Source organism: Equus caballus, chromosome 17 (assembly GCF_041296265.1).
Source record: "Equus caballus isolate H_3958 breed thoroughbred chromosome 17, TB-T2T, whole genome shotgun sequence".
Lineage (NCBI taxonomy): Eukaryota > Metazoa > Chordata > Mammalia > Perissodactyla > Equidae > Equus > Equus caballus.
Genome location: NC_091700.1, coordinates 75,976,105 through 75,994,996, shown reverse-complemented (window position 1 = coordinate 75,994,996; position 18,892 = coordinate 75,976,105). Strand labels below are relative to the sequence as shown.

Below are 18,892 nucleotides of genomic sequence, written 5' to 3'. Positions count from 1 at the left end.
TTCTATTGTATATTTGTTTTAATTGTTGTTTCCACTTAACATTTAAATCAAAGTAACGATATTTACAGTTTATGGTAGCCATATCTCTCAGTGACAGCTTTATGCAGGTTGTACGCTAACAAATAAACAATTTGAAGTAGTGAAATTCATAAACATTACAAATAAGCTAGCCAATTAAACTAAATTCAACTAGATTCAAGCATTCTGAGGTCAATTAGAAGACATGTAAAACTCAGTTGCTGTGTTCAGAGGCATTTTAGAAAGTTACTGTAAAATAAACTTTTGCTAAATTTGCCCCCTTTAATTAAAATATATTACATAAAAAGCTCATTTAAGAAAACAGCAAATTACTATATGAATTTTAGAATGCAAATCTATTATCTATTTAAAACAATTATTTTTAACATAGCTATTAAAGTAGTGAATTTTCTTTACAAGATATTATTCAAGAGTTTTCATTACATTTGACATATTCCATGCAGATATATTTTCTAGGCCAGTCAATGCACTTTTTTTATAGGGTGACAATTTCAAGCTGTGGCATATTGGAAAGAGGAGGAGTAAGTAAAAAATATATGGCAGGCAGAGAATATAAATAAAGACATAGACAAAGAATAGAAATTGTCCATTATTATGTACATAGAACCTTATGTTCTCAAAAATGTTAGTATCCCAATTTTACTGAAAAACAGTTGAAAATAAAGAAGATTTAGCCCCTTTTCCAAAAATCATACTAATGGGAAACAACCGTTGAGACAGAAAACTACATTTCAGAAAACACATATACGCACACACATATGCATGTACATCTATATATATGTGTGTATATATGTATAAGTACATATATTTGTTTGTTTATTAACTTATGTAAATTAACTACTGGATATGAGATCACACTGTAAGCTTCATGGTAACTATTAAAAGGAGAAACATGGCCAGCCCTGTGGCCGAGTGGTTAAGTTCGTGCGCTCCACTTCAGCGGCCCAGGGTTTTGCCAGTTTGGATCCTGGGCGCGGACCTTGCACAGCTCATCAAGCTGTGCTGAGGTGGCATCCCACAGAGCAGAGCCAGAAGGACCTAGATCTAAAATATACAACTATGTACTGGGTGGCTTTGGGGAGAAGAAGAAAAAGAAGGAACATTGGCAACAGGTGTTAGCTCAGCTGCCAATTTTTAAAAAGAAAAGAAGAAAGGCTTCGGACAAAGCAAAACATTTCAGGAAAAGAATACATCACTGATTTAGATATGAGCTCCAGTTTGAAATAATTGGGAGCTGAGTATAAGCGTTGTACTTTTAATATAAGCACATGTACCATGCTATATTTTCAAAGAAATAAGTGGAGGTGCTTGTCCAAGAAGAAACAGGAATGTAGCTAGTTGGCCTAGCTGCAGGGACACAAGTAAAACGAGAAATGATAACAAAATTCTCTCAAGGGAATTATGCAAGCCATGCCGCCTACTATGCTAACCCTTTCAGCTTACCTCCAAGGATGCTCCTGGAGATAGAATGGTTGAATATGTGACTGAATAGCACCAAAGGGAAAACTGAACTGATCTACTGGCTGTAAAGCCTTACTTCTCAATGCCACCCTCAAAGTGACACTGTGGGTTTTCAAACATGATTAGAAAATCTGAATTTGTGTTCTGCTGTGTATTCACTACAATATACTGAAAGACTGAATCATCTTTGTCTCAGAAGTAGCCCCAAATTACCTACCATCTTGAACAATTCTCTTTGATAAACCAGCATTAGAAAAAACATTGGTAGAGTTTTGGAGAATGGTGGGAATTTTCATCTGAGAAATTGTTCCTGTGGTGCATTAGGTATCACTTGGTTCTTTCACTGCCTCATGGAGAATTACTCCTTCAATAACACCATTGTGAGGTCAGTTTCTGAGATAAACCCTGTGATGGGGGCGACGTTCAATTGCTAACTATCCTGTGCATCATAATTCCCAAATCTAAAACTCAGTCTAAAATAATACTTCATTTAAGAAGCTCCATACACAAAGGTTGACTTGAGTCCCCTTACATTTTGATGAGGAGAATAGAAAAATAAATCCTCAGACTACATGTGCAGACTTTAACAAGTTGGAGACGTACACTGTTTAACAAAAAGTCATTGACTATTGTACTGAGAGCTTGCATTACGTTAGGCCTTTGTAGGCCCTTAAGTCCCTTACAACTTCGTGTAAAAAATTGCTGCTTAACTGAATCTACACCGAAATCTTTTCTTTCCTAATTCTCTTTTCCTTCCTTGATTTCTAGAATCTCTCTTTAAAATATTAATTAATTAATGTTCTAATACTCGGCTTGTTGAAGCTTATATACACTTATTTCAGCAATAACGATAATCAGCAAGAGAGCTTAAATATGCTATACCCTTTAATTCTTATCCTAGACATGAATGCTGCCCGACTTATACCTACTGTGGGGCAGGAGATCTGTTCATTGTACAGCAGCAAGCATGAATGATTCATGTCTGTATATGTTATAGGAAAAGGCATAATCAGAATCTGTAAACATAAAATTTGGTTTTTTATCCTACTGTTAAATCTGCCTAGAATGTACTGGTTAATGCACTATTCATGTCATCTTAATTTACATATTCCTAATGGGAGAAATGATTTTTTCTTTAGGTTGACCGTATAACTTATTTTATGAATTAGGACACTTTTGAAAGTGAGATTGTATGTTACTCGTATTGACTACTAAAACAACCAGTGTAAACCAGGACTCTGCTGGGGAAAATGGAATGTGTGGTCAGTCCCCTTACTCACATTTCAGATCAGCCAGATTTATTTATTTATTCAAGCAGAAAGGACATTTAGAGAAAGGAAACTGGGTAGTTCCCAGCATCTCTGGAAAGACCTGAGAACCAGGTTGGGTACATGGACAGGAACAAAAGTAGCCTCATAATCAGAATCGGTTGAAATTGTGCCACAACACTTCTCTCCTATGGATGGCACAGCCAATGTGGCAAAACAGCTTGCAACAACTCCATCCTCAGCCCTGGACCCTGTTCAGAAGTCTCCTGCCACAGCTGTGCTAGATGCTCCTCACTACTCCCATTGCTACCACAGCCAGAGGTCATCCTTCCATTCCTCTTCCCACGTCACTAGGTCTAATTTCAAAATCCAGCCATGTGAGTCTAATTGGCCAAGCCAAGTCATGTGATCTGCCCTAGCCACAAGAAGATCTGGGAAAACAGGTATCCAATATTTTTATCTTTTATGATAGGGATGTGGTTTATATCCAAACAAGACTTAAAAGGTGGGAAATTGATCTATATTAGGAATGGAGTAAGATTCCCCCATAAGCACCATGTATAGCGAAGGATGATTTCCTTATTTGATACCAAAGCCCATGATATTTTCACTGCTTCAGGCAACTGCTCATGTGAGATAATGCTTTTTCACAGCCTAATATTTACCATAAATGTAAGAACTACCAATTCCAACTGATTAGAAAATAGCATGTTTTCTACTTTAATAAGTAATTTTTAATCCTTTTCCCTTGGGCAATTCAAAATGCTCTATAGGATTTCCATTTTTCATGATATCGAAATCATAATTAGTTATTAGTACATAGCGCTTGAGCAGAAATCTAAAAGAGACGGTATTGACCTTTTTCATCAGCCAATTAGACACTAACCATGTGGAGGGTGCAATTTAATGGCCATCACAAAAAAAATCCACCTCTGTTAAGGGCATCTCTTTACTTGGCCTCCAGTAGTGCATGTGATTCTACCTTTGGAGAATTCTTCCTCTGTATCAAAATACTGTACATTCAAAAATCAAGAGTGAAAACACAAGTGGTGGCATTGTCCATCTTACATTTTTGCATTCTGGTGTCTCACATATGGTAGGTATTATACGACATATTATGTAATGCTTGCAGTGTATGAGTGTTTGTATGTGGCTTGTGTGCACATGTATGTGTAAACAAGAATAAATAAATGATTTGAACACCTTCCTTTCTTGAAAACTGCTGGAACAGAATATGGGTATAATACATTCTCAAATAGCGCATCATATTGACGTCATATGAACACTCACAAGATAGACAAATTTTGAGCTGAAATAAGTCCCAAGGAAGACATAGTAATATATATAAAAAATATAATGACATAACTAGGGGACATGGAGAAGACTTAAAAAAAAAAGAAGAGATTTTAATAAAAGAAAAAGGAGGAATAAACACAATTTAGCCTCTTTTAAAATTTTCCACAGTCTTGAAAAAACTAACAAAATAATAAGTAATATTTTTGCTTTTGCACATTTTCAAAGTCCAATCAATAATCTCACTCAGTCTTCAGATTTTCATCATATTTTAATGTTTATCTTCACAACAGTTAATTTCACAACCCACTTCCTCTTGGAAAAGCTGCAGTGTGTCCCCACCATTAGCATCACACACATTTATTGATTGTTCACCAGGTGCACGGTACTGTACTAACTCTTATGGGATACACAAAATGTAGGTTAGGAACTCATTTTCCGGAGAAAAAAGAATTTCATAAATATATGCATGATAATACAGGGGAAAATATGTCGAGTGCACATAATGCATAGAAAACATGAAACCTAAAAGTCTACCTAAATAATTCATAGACTGTATCACTTTCCCAAGTCCCTAGTTTGTGAATTAATCTTCTCTCTGAGCTTTCTCACTCTTTGATCTGTCCCACTCAGTTTATCACTGATTCACATACTGCCTTATTTCACTGGTGGAGTGTACGTGTCACACCGTATTATGTGCCTAGTACTCTGTTATGTGACAGAAATAAAAAGATAAAAGGATTTGACCTCTGCCCTCAAGAATGTTACATTCTAGTGAGGAATCAATGCTTCAAACAAATAATTTTAAAAAAGAAAAATATATGATTTATTAATTATTCTACTGAATATTTTAAGGTGAAAGAGAGTGAGATGCATAGGTGGTTTGGTCTGGAAAGGATTCATAGAAGTAATTTTAAGCTAAAATATATCTTAAAAGTTGAACAGGAAGGAATGAAGAAGACAACAATGTACTCAATAAATAATTTCAAATTCAAAAGAATTTGCTCAAGTAAATGGGTCAGCATTGACTTCACTTCAAAAGTTCTGAGCTGAGTGGAAAATATTTTAAATGATAATAAATAGTGTTGGCAGGGGTTTAGAGAAATGGCAAATTTCATCTACTGCTGGTAGAGTATAAATTGGCAAACATTTTGAGTATGCAATTTGGCAATTTGAATCAAACATCTTCATATTTTTCTTACACTTTGACCTGGCAATTCTACTTCTAGGAATCCATAATAAGATGATAAATAATGATGTTCACAGTGATTTATGCACAAGGTTGTTCTTTGTGGCATTATTTATGAAAGCAAAAATTTTAGTGAGAAGTAAACATCCAGCAACGTGGAATTAGCTCAATGAATTATTTTATGTTGTACAACGGAATTCAGCCTCTAATATAATACAGTAGTGTATGTTTTACAATATGAAATTTTTTACAAATAAATGTTAAGTGCAAAAAGCATATTACAAAATATATGCGTTTGTGTTTACAATAAAAATTTCTGGGGGTTGGGATTCTGTGGATTTTAATTGTTTTGCTATTGTTTTCAATGTTCTCCAAAATATATACAAATAATATGAATTTCTTTATCTTAAAAATATAATACATACTTTGTAGAAAACAAAAACAGAACTCTTTTTCTATAAGTGATTATCTGAAAGATCTTGTAAGACATATGAAAAAGTAGAATAAGTTTGTAGCAGTATCTACATAAGTGCCAACTAATATAATAAAAAATTGTACAAATATATGTTCTCATTGTATTGTAGTATTGTATGGTATGGTATGGTGTGGTGTAATATAGTATAGTATAGTATAGACCTAAGAGTAGCACCTTTTCCGGGCAAACCTTTGGTTGCCTCATTTATGTTAAATTTTAAAAAAGTAATGAATTAGGATTTTCTTACATAGAAATTTATATTTTTGATACATGTCTCCCCAAAAAGTCCAAAATAGTGATTCATATGAGTTTTATTAAACAAATGAGACTTTATGAGAAAATTAGTTCTACCCCAAGATGGCCAAAGTATGATGCAAAGTAATATAAATTTAAAGTGATATAAACAAGAGAAAACGACACATCAGGGCACAAAGTAAACGTGTAAAAGTATTTTGATATGTTCTACTTAGTTTGCTGTTTATTTGATGATAAATAAAAGTAGTTATTTTGAAAAACAATTTACCATAAAAGAGATATTCCAAAAATATTTTATGGTTTTGCCTGCAGAAGTCATGTGATGTGGTAATTATCTCAGCATTCCATTCCTAGAACATTACTTAAAATCTACAAAAACGAAAATGAAGAAATGGGGAAAATTTTACTTTCTTAGCATAATAGTTTATAGGTGTAATTGATTTATGTTCTTGTCCCTTAGTTTACAATAGTTATCACAGAAGGAAGAATTCCAACCACCCCTTTGTCTCGTGAAAGGTAGGAAACCATGGTAGGAGACTAAACTTGTAACTAGTGAATTCTGTTCTACAGTAGTTACTACATTTATTCTTGGCTTCAAGCCATAGTGAATATGCAGATATACTAACAAAACATCTTAAGTCCAAATATGAAAAGTCTAAGAAGGCAAGAGACACTGGGCCTTTTCTGAAATTATTATTTTTTTTTTTTTAAAGATTTTATTTTTTCCTTTTTCTCCCCAAAGCCCCCGGTACATAGTTGTATATTCTTCGTTGTGTGTCCATCTAGTTGTGGCATGTGGGACGCTGCCTCAGCGTGGTTTGATGAGCAGTGCCATGTCTGCGCCCAGGATTCGAACCAACGAAACACTGGGCCGCCTGCAGCGGAGCGCGCGAACTTCACCGCTCGGCCACGGGGCCAGCCCCTCTGAAATTATTTTTAAAGAGTTTTGGATTCAGAAAAAAAAGCTTGAAAAGGCCAAAAATCCAATGACTTAATTTACTAATAAGGAAACTGACCCCAGAGAGAGCTTAATTAAGCTTAAGCATATTAGAACATTTAGAACTTATTTAGAACATTGTATACTTAAAACAAATAGGGACTTACGTACAAGAAAAAGTTTAGCTCCTGAATGTGTTCCTTTGTTATTTTCGGCAAAGTCAACTGATATTACTCGATCTGGTAAATTACTCAACATTCCTCAGTTTCTCTTTCCACATCTGTAAAATAAGACAATAACATCAAAATCACTATACGGTACACCAATAAGTTATCAGTAGGTCTCTCTGGAATAAAAGTAGTATGGATGACAGAAGACTAAAGATAGACTTTCTATATAAAGTTTTATATTTCTTAAATAAAAAAGTATTGCTTTTATTAAAAAAACCCCAAACTGAATACTTTTAAAAATTATTGTGAGGATTAAATAAAGAATAATAATATATTAAATTAATGTAACCATAGGCTCATTTAGAGCCAGTTCAAACAGATGCCTTCTCTTATCAACAAAGTGATTAAGAATTGTCTTTCAGAAAATTTGCAAAGTCGCATAGCCAGAGCATGTGCAGAAGAAGAAATCTTGACATGAAACGGCTACAGAACTAAAGACTCTCCTCCCTGTGACACCAAAGGACTGGGGCACAACTGGAACTTAAAAGCACACTCTTATCAGAAGTGAGGGGTTGATCATTCAGGAAGATCCAGTGTTAAAATTATTTCCCCAGGGCCGACCCCGTTGCCAGTGGTTAAGTTCAGCATGCTCCACTTTGGAGGCCTGGGTTTGCATGTTCAGATCCCAGGCACGGACCTACACTGCTCCTCAGCCATGCTGTGGCAGTGAACCCACATATAAATAGAGGAAGACTGTCACAGATGTTAGCTTAGGGATAATCTTCCTCAGCAAAAAAAAAAAAAAAATCCTTTCCCATCTTGCCAGAAACGTTTAGAATCCAATTGTAAATGTTTAGAATCTCATCATAAATGTTTAGAACCTCACCATAAATGTGTGAAGCCCATCAATTAAAGGCTTTCCTGCCAGTGTTTCCATGTACCAGCCCTTTCTCCCTAACCTCTTAAATTTCACCCCAAATCCTGAATCAAGGAGAAGATCTGCGGACTCACGCCCCTCTGTCTTCCTGCAGATAGATCTCACAGAATAAAGCTGATCTCTTTTCCCAAAAGCTAATGCTGTAACTAATTGGCTTGTTTATGCTCATTGGGCAAGAGAACTCCAATTTTATGCGGTAGCATTATTGTTTTTTATAAATTCTACTTTTTCATTTTAAATATGTAGTGCACATATGGAAACATCTGGAAATCTGATGCCATTTTCAAGAAAAACAGATAATTTATAATTTTTTCTTAATCTGAATGATTTTGTGTTGTGTACATCTAGCTTTTGCCACTTGAAAGATGAACCTGTATGAGGAAGAATAAGAAAAGACAAACCTTTAATGGTATAATTGAAATCTTTCTGGCCACAGCCCAGAAATGAAACTACAGCCCTGAGCAAATATTATCAATTCTCATCATCACCTGAAGTGTCCTTTATCTCTGGCTCCTGAGATCATCTGTTATGAGAGGCAAAGCAATTGAAATAGTTCACCTGAGCTCAAATAGATATAGTAGAACCCTTTTAAGATGAGTTCATGCTAAGAAATGTTCCCTTAAGACATTTAGATCACACACATTCCCATATATATATTTTTTATTTCCCGTGAAAAAATTTACTGTTATACTTGAAGAGTTAGCCTATGGAGGGATGGAAGTGCTTTGCTAGACTGCCTTATTTCTCAGAAATATATTTATTATGAAAACAATTACTTTAAAAAGAATTGTGTTAGCTCATGAATGTGGGTACATTTTTTTATGCTTATATTTCTAGGGTTAATATTTTTTAACTTTTTATTGAGATTATGATAGTTGTGAAATTTCAGTTGTACATTATTGTTTGTCAGTAGTGTTGTAGGTGCACCACTTCACTCTTTGTGCCCACTCCCACCCCTCTTTCCCCGGGTAACCACTAATGTGTTTTCTTTGTCTGCATGTTTAACTTCTACATGAGTGGAGTCATACAGATTGTCTTTCTCTATCTGGCTTATTTCACTTAACATAATATGTGGGTGCCTTTTTAATAGAACTATATATGTGTCTCTATTCTCTGCTTGCAGTTGTGTAGTGAACATCTTCATAGAGGTCATGTAACCTTAATATTTTCTTCCAAGGTTGGGTTGCTCATCTGCGCTCCACCACACTCCTTTTAGAGTGAAGAGATAATAAACTATTTGAGCAGGGTAGAATTGGGGAAAAAATATGTAACATATCTAAATAGGAAAATCCTAACTGCAAATTTTCTGTGATTGGTGTTTTGAGAGGAAAGAAGCAATCAGGAGAGAGAGACATACAGAGTTTAATGGGTGAGGGAGGGGGACAAAATCTGAATATCAATTGCTTGTTACCTCAATTCTGTTCATTTAAAATCAACTTAAATATGTTCTTTGGGTCTCTTCACATAAAGTATTCATTCAGTAAGTTGAATAAACAAGTAACCAATTAAGTTTAAAAGTGTGATTTTAGATGATTACCATCAATATTTTTCTTCCCAAACAGCCAGTATTTTTCTGTTTCTCCTTCAGAGTCTTGCCTACCCCTATCAATCACAGACACTGCATGAGCTGCCCTCCTTTCTCAGCATGGCTTCAGAGGCCAAGAAGTTTCAGATCTGAGTCCTGTTACAAAGAAACAGAAATATCCTTTCCTTTGGTGTAACTCCTCCTCCACATCTGCAGCTCTCAACTGCGTAGCATTTTTTTAGTGAAATGTTTTCATTTTGATTAAGCTCTTTTCTCTCTTTCTATATGTGGTAATGGGTTAAGTTAAATAAGGGGGAATTGTTTTAGAAGTGTAATAGGTTGTCTGAAAAAGGCTTCTCAACCTCTTTCCCTCTGTCTCTTTCTCTCACACTAATACACACACACACACACACACACATTCCACACACTCCAGACTGAGCTGAACCATAATCCACCTCTAATGAATTTCACCAGAAGACAACATAACATTGATTATATGAAAATAATATATAGACATATGAAAACTGCCCCCCCCCCCCCGCCCCCAAGAATTAGGTTCTGGACCTGGAAAAAAAAATCTCCTCTACATTTTCCTTAATTTCCCCAATCCTAGGCCTTTCCCCAAATTTTTCACTCCCCAGCCTTTTCAAAATGCACACATCCTTGAATATTTGATCTTTTATGCAGATTATTAGCAGCCTTGTAACAGCTGTCCAACTTGTTTAAGACCTAATTAAAAGGGAAACTGAAGCAAGTGAATCATTTCTGCTTCTATTGAAGAAAGGACCAAGCAACAACAAAAAAAGAAAAGAAAAAAAAAACACCCTGTAAATTCCAACCCCTAAAATGGTGCGCACAATTTTCAGAATATATTGATGGAAAAGGTCTCGACTCTGATAAGAAAAGTCGGCCAAACAGCTGACTTTTCCGAGAAGCAGCATTCTCACGTTCTCTCCCCTCCCAGACGTTTGTAGAACTTGGTTTTTGTAAGCTCCATCTGAGTTTGAGGAACCCGGCGATTCCTTCCCTGGGAAAAGCCTGAGCACCGGTGCTACAGCAGCACCAGTGACCCAGCGAAGAACTGGCCGCTACCTGCAGATCAGGTTCGCACAGAGCCTCAGAGACCCAAGATTTCTATCTCTCTCTTTCAAAATGCAACTGGTTATTTACTTGTATGCATTTCAAATTTGTCCGAACAGATGCGGAAACTTTGTGAGTGTGTGTGAGTGTCTGTGTGTGGTGTGCGCGCGCCAGGCGGCCAGTGCGTTTTCAAGAGCACTTACGAATCGTATTGGGATTTCTCCCTGCCCCCTCCCTCCTTTTCCGGTTCTCAGTGAAAGCTTTCGGGTCTGGAATCAAAGACGCAAGTGTGCATTGTGTTTTCACCTCGCAGACTTAAATAACGTTCAAGAAATATCTTCAGAGAAAGCTAACACTCAGCGACCAAATTGACTAAAATTCTATACCAAGTTTAAAAAAGAAAACCATGTACCTGAATTATATACCTTGCAGCAAAAAATTCATACCCAATCATGATATTATAGGAAATATGTTTGATGTGAATATATGTTCCAAATAGCCACTTTCACCATGCGAAAAGACAAAAAAAGCTTTCAAAGACAGCAAATAGCATAAAACACTGTACTGCAGAGACGGAAGATATGCATTTAAAGCACCGATGAAAATGGCGTGCAGTATAATTACCTCAAATTGCTGTTCGCTTGACACCCTGACACTAATTTTATTCAAGCCATTGGGAAATAAATGATTTAAAAGCACTCCTTTCCAAAAGCTAGAGCGAGTGGGGGCTGTGAGGTCGTTCAGGAAAGGAAAGGGTAAAGTTTCCAGCACGCAGAAAGAATTAAATAATCCATTTAAAATAAGCGTCTGTGTGGATCGACAGCCTTTAAAGCCCACATTTTTAACGCTTGCCCTGTACGTGGATTGATTTTTTTTTTTCCTTCAGCATTCCCTCACCAGATGGATTTTTGCTACTGCAGATCAGCAGAGGGTGTCAGATCTTTCAGAGTGCACCAGGCTGGAACGAGCAGAGCTTCTTAGCAACTCTCTTCTAGCCCCCCCTCCCCGTTCTCGCGCTCTGTCCCTCCCTCAGACAACTCGCCCCCCACCCTCCGCCCCCATCCACGTAATTCCGAAAGAGCAGGAGAAGGAGAAGGAGAACAAGAAAAGAAGAGCTAGTAACCGAGAGCTGGCGCCCAGAAAAAAGGCTGAAAAGGACCAAAGGAGAGGAAAGGAAAAGGATGGACAGCCACAAAACGCAGCGATTGCGGAAATTTTCCAGCGCCATTGGCTCGGCAGCGTGAGTCCTTCGAGCGGGCGTGATTTCAGCACCGGGGGGACTGGACAGCACCTCTGGGGGCCTTCTGGGCAACCCGCAGCCACGGCAAGAACTCCATCAGCAACCTCAACAGCAGAAGCCGAAAACCCTGCTTTGTATCAGAGAGGCAAGGTCAGTCCGACGCACAGCCATGCACAGGCAGTGCGCCTGTACTACGCTGCAAACCCTCTGCTTGTTTCTCTAACATGCACTTGCTTCTAATTACTAGCATTGTTCCCTTCCTGATTAGTGAGGACCACTATACGAGATTCTGTAAGGGTGTATTTTCTAACTTATGTGTATATATTTAACTTCTTTTTGGTTATTTTTAAGGGGTTGAGGGGGAGCGGGATTATTTTTTTTTCTACTTTTTTTATTTTTTTTTTTTTGCTTGCCTTGCACTACGTGCCTGGATAGTTTGTAGATATATTAATTGACTGGCGCCTGGGTTGTTGCAGTGCGGGGGGGTTAGGGAGGAAGGAATCCACCCCCGCCCCCCCAAACCCTTTTCTTCTCCTTCCCTGGGTTCGGACGCTGGAGCACTAAATGAACTTGAATTGTGTCTGTGGCGAGCAGGATGGTCGCTGTTACTTTGTGATGAGATCGGGGATGAATTGCTCGCTTTAAAAATGCTGCTTTGGATTCTGTTGCTGGAGACGTCTCTTTGTTTTGCCGCTGGAAACGTTACAGGGGATGTTTGCAAAGAGAAGATCTGTTCTTGCAATGAGATAGAAGGGGACCTACACGTAGACTGTGAAAAAAAGGGCTTTACAAGTCTGCAGCGTTTCACCGCCCCGACTTCCCAGTTTTACCATCTATTTCTGCATGGCAATTCCCTCACTCGACTTTTCCCTAATGAGTTCGCTAACTTTTATAATGCGGTTAGTTTGCACATGGAAAACAATGGCTTGCATGAAATCGTTCCTGGGGCTTTTCTGGGGCTGCAGCTGGTGAAAAGACTGCACATCAACAACAACAAGATCAAGTCTTTTCGAAAGCAGACTTTTCTGGGGCTCGACGATCTGGAATACCTCCAGGCTGATTTTAATTTATTACGGGATATAGACCCGGGGGCCTTCCAGGACTTGAACAAGCTGGAGGTACTCATTTTAAATGACAACCTCATCAGCACCCTACCTGCCAACGTGTTCCAGTATGTGCCCATCACCCACCTCGACCTCCGGGGAAACAGGCTGAAAACGCTGCCCTATGAGGAGGTCTTGGAGCAAATCCCCGGCATTGCCGAGATCCTGCTAGAGGATAACCCATGGGACTGCACCTGTGATCTGCTCTCCCTGAAAGAATGGCTGGAAAACATTCCCAAAAATGCCCTGATCGGCCGAGTGGTCTGCGAAGCCCCCACCAGACTGCAGGGGAAAGACCTCAATGAAACCACCGAACAGGACTTGTGTCCTTTGAAAAACAGAGTGGATTCTAGTCTCCCAGCGCCCCCTGCCCAAGAAGAGACCTTCGCTCCTGGTCCCCTGCCAACTCCTTTCAAGACAAATGGACAAGAGGACCATGCCACCCCAGGGTCTGCTCCAAACGGAGGTACAAAGATCCCAGGCAACTGGCAGATCAAAATCAGACCCACGGCAGCGATAGCGACTGGCAGCGCCAGAAACAAACCCCCAGCCAACGGCTTGCCCTGCCCTGGGGGCTGCAGCTGCGACCACATCCCAGGGTCGGGTTTAAAGATAAACTGCAACAACCGGAACGTGAGCAGCTTGGCTGATTTGAAACCTAAGCTCTCCAACGTGCAGGAGCTTTTCCTGCGAGATAACAAGATCCATAGCATCAGAAAATCGCACTTTGTGGATTACAAGAATCTCATCCTGTTGGATCTGGGCAATAATAACATCGCCACCGTAGAGAACAACACTTTTAAGAACCTTTTGGACCTCAGGTGGCTGTATATGGATAGTAACTACTTGGACACGCTGTCCCGGGAGAAATTCGCCGGGCTGCAAAACCTCGAGTATCTGAACGTGGAGTACAATGCGATCCAGCTCATCCTTCCTGGAACCTTCAATGCCATGCCCAAACTGAGGATCCTCATTCTCAACAACAACTTACTGAGGTCCCTACCCGTAGACGTGTTCGCTGGGGTCTCGCTCTCTAAGCTCAGCCTGCACAACAATTACTTCATGTACCTCCCAGTGGCAGGGGTGCTGGACCAGTTAACCTCCATCATCCAGATAGACCTACACGGAAACCCTTGGGAGTGCTCCTGCACTATTGTGCCTTTCAAACAGTGGGCAGAACGCCTGGGTTCCGAAGTGCTGATGAGCGACCTCAAGTGTGAGACGCCGGTGAACTTCTTTAGGAAAGATTTCATGCTTCTCTCCAATGACGAGATCTGCCCCCAGCTGTACGCGAGGATCTCGCCCACGTTAACTTCGCACAGTAAAAACAGCACTGGGTTGGCGGAGACCGGGACGCACTCCAACTCCTACCTAGACACCAGCAGGGTGTCCATCTCCGTGTTGGTCCCGGGACTGCTGCTGGTGTTCGTCACCTCCGCCTTCACCGTGGTGGGCATGCTCGTGTTTATCCTGAGGAACCGAAAGCGGTCTAAGAGAAGGGATGCCAACTCCTCGGCGTCCGAAATTAATTCCCTACAGACAGTCTGTGACTCTTCCTACTGGCACAATGGGCCTTACAACGCAGATGGGGCCCACAGAGTGTATGACTGTGGCTCCCACTCGCTCTCAGACTAAGACCCCAATCCGGGTAGAGCAGGGGAGCGGGAAGGTGAAGCCCCCCACCCTCCACCCCCGCCGGCATGCCAGGGGTTAGAGGAGCCCGGATGCAAGTCCGCGTGCCCCAACTCTTGATGGACATAAGTAAATAAATAACTGAACTCGCTCAACTGAGAGGGTCTGACCCCTTAGCTCCCTTCTGGAAACAAAGAGCGGACTGTGTCTGGGAGAGCGCAGCCAGCTCGCTCTTTGCTGCGAGCCCCTTTTGAAAAGCCCAGCAGGGGCTCTGCTCAAAGAACTGACAGTGCCCTTGCCCATGGCAGAGGGGCTGGTGGGGATGGCTGCCGCGGTCCTATACATATATACATATACCTACATCTATATAGAGAGATAGATATCTATTTTTTCCCCTGTGGATTAGCCCCGTGAGCAGGGGGGCGTGATGGCTTCCTGTTGGCTACGCAGGGATGGGCAGTTGCACGAAGGCATGAATGTATTGTAAATAAATAACTTTGACTTCTGACTAAAACAAAAAGTGCTGCATGGCTCGCATGGAATCCACGCGCTTCAGGGACGCTGCCCTCCCCGGCGACTGGAGACGGCGTCACTTCACAGCACCCACTCTCTTACCTGATAAGTCCCATCGTATCAAACTTTCTCTAAACAAAATACAGTATAATCAGAAAGTGCCATTTCGCCATTATTTGTGATCGGTAGGCAGTTCAGAGCGTACGTTTACTGTGAAAAAAAAATGTAAAGGTTTTATTTAAGACATTTGCATGGCTAGTCATCAGTCCATTTTATGAGTTAAAAATGTATTTTGTTGAGCAAAGTTTTTACGGGTTGTTTTGGGTTCTTTTATTTTGATGGTGATGTTTTAGTTTTTAGGTTTTTTTTTTTTTTTTTTTGATGGGGAATATTTTTCTATACATATCCAATAATGCCTTCCATCTGAATGTAAAATAAGTACCCATGATTTCTATTATAGTATCAGTGTAATTATTTAAAAAAAAAGATTTTCAGGCAGTTAAGCATGACCAATTAATGTCACTCTAGTGCTTAGGCTGCGATCCTATGGTAGCAATTTTGTGCTGGTGTAAATCTTACTTATATAGTAGGAAAAGAGAACCGAGGAAGCACGTGAAACTTACTAATTCTATTCGAGGATTTTATAATGGCATATTTTTTCAGTATTAAAGTGAAAATGTTTTCAACTCTGGGTCCTTACATTTTTCCAGCTTCATATTTGCATCTGGTAAATTGGATTTGCGGTGGAAGGGGGAAGGTTGGGGGTGGATGCCTTCTAGATCTACATTGAGGCTCTTTCTCTAATCGTTTTACTTAGCTTTTCACCCTTTACCTAGAGCCCCTCCCCCTCCTCCCTCCCCGCCCGGACATTTCCAGCCTTCCCCTGCCGGTATAGTAAGGTCTTCCCTCAACACTACCTCCACCCCCCCCCCCTTTTTTTTCCTCTCCTAACGCGGCAGTGAATCCTTTTATTAACATGGAAATGCCCCCTCCTGCTGCTGCTACTGCTGCCGCGCACACCGCAGATACAGTATTAAGGATGTTAGTAGAGATTTGATTTAATTGACTTTGCCTAGATCGGTCTCATTAAACAGAGTGGAGATTTCATTGGTCAGCACCCTTCGATGAAAGACAGCCCTAATGACTGGCATTTGAGATGCTGCTGGCGTTTTGAATTCAACATCTGCTGAAAACGGTAAAACTAATTAGTGCCCACCCACCCTCCCCGCCCCAGCAACTGCATATTGAAATTTGTTAAAGCACTCATCTTCATGGAAATCAGTCATTATCCTAAGAAGGATTTCTCTCCCACCATTTGGATTTCTGGTTGGGGCCCAGTAATTAACAAGCAGAGCTTTTAACTGTTTGAAGTTTATGAGCCAATGTAACTCTGGCCTCAATCATATTCCTCTGGGATTTCTAAGCAGCCTATTTTATCAACAGGGGAGAAAAAGCAAACAAAACTACACATTTTGATGGGGTCTGCATTCCACCACATATCCACCCTTGAGAAGTGTGTTACAAGACTGCAGACCACAGATTTTAAAAAAACAAAAAAACAAAGTTATAGGATTGTAAATCCGTTAATGAAATCCCCCAGAGCAGTTGTAAGAAGATTTGCCTTCTAGAACTCATATTCTAAAGAGAGTAATTTCCCAGAACAATGATGTTCTGGAGTATGTATTATTTATTTTAACGCTTTTTTAATAAAATCTTTATTATAAACCATGACTATTCCTAAGGCCATTCATCATTTTCTCTCTTGATTCTTTTGTTTGTGGACTGCATTTTATAGAGGTAAAATTGTAGCCTACTATCCTCTGACAAATATTATGAATTGTTTATTTTTTATTTATTTTTCATATGAAGGCCTTAATTCTTTTTATGGAAAGTACACCTGGGCTCCTGGTAAACAACCAACGGATTTATTCATGATGGAGAAGTTGGGGGAGGGGAAGAGTCACATATTCAGCAATATTATGACCTTAAGAAGGAAAAGAAAAGCTGGCAGATGTTCTACGTCTCTGGTGGAAAGTGACACTTAACGAAAGCTACCTAGTGAGGCCTGGTAGTAATATTTAAAGTTGATACATGATTAGTCTAAGTAAGGAAACTGGAACTTCTCATAGAAGGCAAGAACTTTTCTTCATACTAATTAAAAATTACAGTATAGAAGCCAAGGTTGAAGGAGTAAAATTATTTTTAAAATATTAGCTTCAATGGTTTCTGAGTGGTCCTTGTGTGCCAGCAGTGTGCTAAATGATTTACATAATTATTTAATTTAAGCCTTACAACCACAGAGTAATTTAACACCATTGCTATTTCCACTATACCTATGAGTAAATTGAGGATTGAGGAGAGTCTGTAATAACTCAGATCATACCTGGTAAATAGTGGAGTTGAATTTAAACCTAATTTCTCTCATACTCCAAAACCTCATTGTTTGAATTGAGTAGTCATATGTATTTACCAGATAACATCTTAAAGAAGACTATTCTCTTTTTAAAAAAAAAATATATATATATATATATCTCCATAAAAATGCTATATAATGTATTAAGGACCTAGGTGTATCTTTTTGAGTATGTATTGGTGGTCCTTTATATTTCCAGTATGTCTTGCAACCAAAAAAAATTGTCCTACCTTTTAGAAGAGATATCTTTAGTGTGTTCTACAAGAGTGTATGAGAAGAAAACATATAAGAGAAAAGATGCATTGCTATATGAACTTAGGAATTATCGAAATTCAAATTATTAAAACTAATTTATCTATATATTTATTTGAAAAATATTAGGATCATTCGATGACTTCATGTAAAAGAACATTTATTATTTAGACAGATTGTTTATTCATTTTGATAAAGTATGTCTGTCATAGTTACATATATGTAAATCAATATATATATCATATACTTATTTTAGTTTGGTTTGCAGAATACAGTAATCTCACCATATAACTCATTTAGCAGTGCTTAGCTTCTTATTTTCACTTTGTCTTTACATAAAATGCTCACATAACTGTTGTTGCCATGTGCATTAGTTGAGATATCCTGTTTCCAGTTAAATCATCCTTTAATTCATTGAAGTAAAAGAAATTTTAGTTGTGCCAGATGGAAAAGGAGGAAAGAAGGAGATGTCTTGTTTAGTTCCATTGCTTTAAAGAAAGTAGTAGCTTCTGGGACTGCTGCTGTAACTAAGAATATCCTAGAATTTAAGTTGTTGCCATAGAAATTTATCGTTTAACCATTTTTGCATGTTTACCCGGAAGAAAGCTGGAATAGTTGATCTTAACATTACCATAGCAGGATTCTTTTTCTTAACAGTATTTATATCAGATGTAATTAGAATTGTCAGGCATTTTAATAAGTGTTAAAATTATATTGGCGATTCCAAAGACAGTTTGTTAAATTAGCTTTTCCCAGGTTGCTAATAAATGCTATTTGGTATATAGAGAGAAATGGATGAATTTGCAAGGGTGAACATGGAAGTGTGTTTTTTTAATGTGTTGGTGGAATATTAAGTAGAGTGGTTTCTAATTCAGCTCTTTTGCTAGCTAATTTTTAAATACGTTTTTCATCGGCAAGCTTATTTGAAGGAAAAATGGAAATATAAAATGTGCTAAAGATTTAATTTTAGCATGTATTAACTTTTGGTTCATTCTCTCTCATTTCAGTCTATTCCAAATGCAACTTATTATTTAATTTTTAAAAGATGAATTGTGTATCATATTGATAGATATAGTAGATGCATACTTAAGATTTAACACACATGATTTG

General features: G+C 38.7%; 1 protein-coding gene and 1 long non-coding RNA gene across 2 annotated transcripts in view; one reads left to right on the top strand and one right to left on the bottom strand.

Moving 5' to 3' along the window:
- The window catches only part of LOC138918548 (uncharacterized), a 65,279-nt gene that overhangs the window by 5,780 nt on the left and 40,607 nt on the right, over positions 1 to 18,892 (bottom strand). The window contains exon 6 of the long non-coding RNA XR_011428038.1: positions 7,089 to 7,197. This is a non-coding gene — a long non-coding RNA (uncharacterized lncRNA). The remainder of the gene's footprint in view (positions 1 to 7,088; positions 7,198 to 18,892) is intronic.
- Positions 12,357 to 15,113, top strand: SLITRK1 (SLIT and NTRK like family member 1). Its single transcript, NM_001256907.1, has one exon. It carries the CDS (start codon positions 12,517 to 12,519, stop codon positions 14,605 to 14,607), a length of 2,091 nt encoding a protein of 696 aa, NP_001243836.1. The 5' UTR covers positions 12,357 to 12,516; the 3' UTR covers positions 14,608 to 15,113.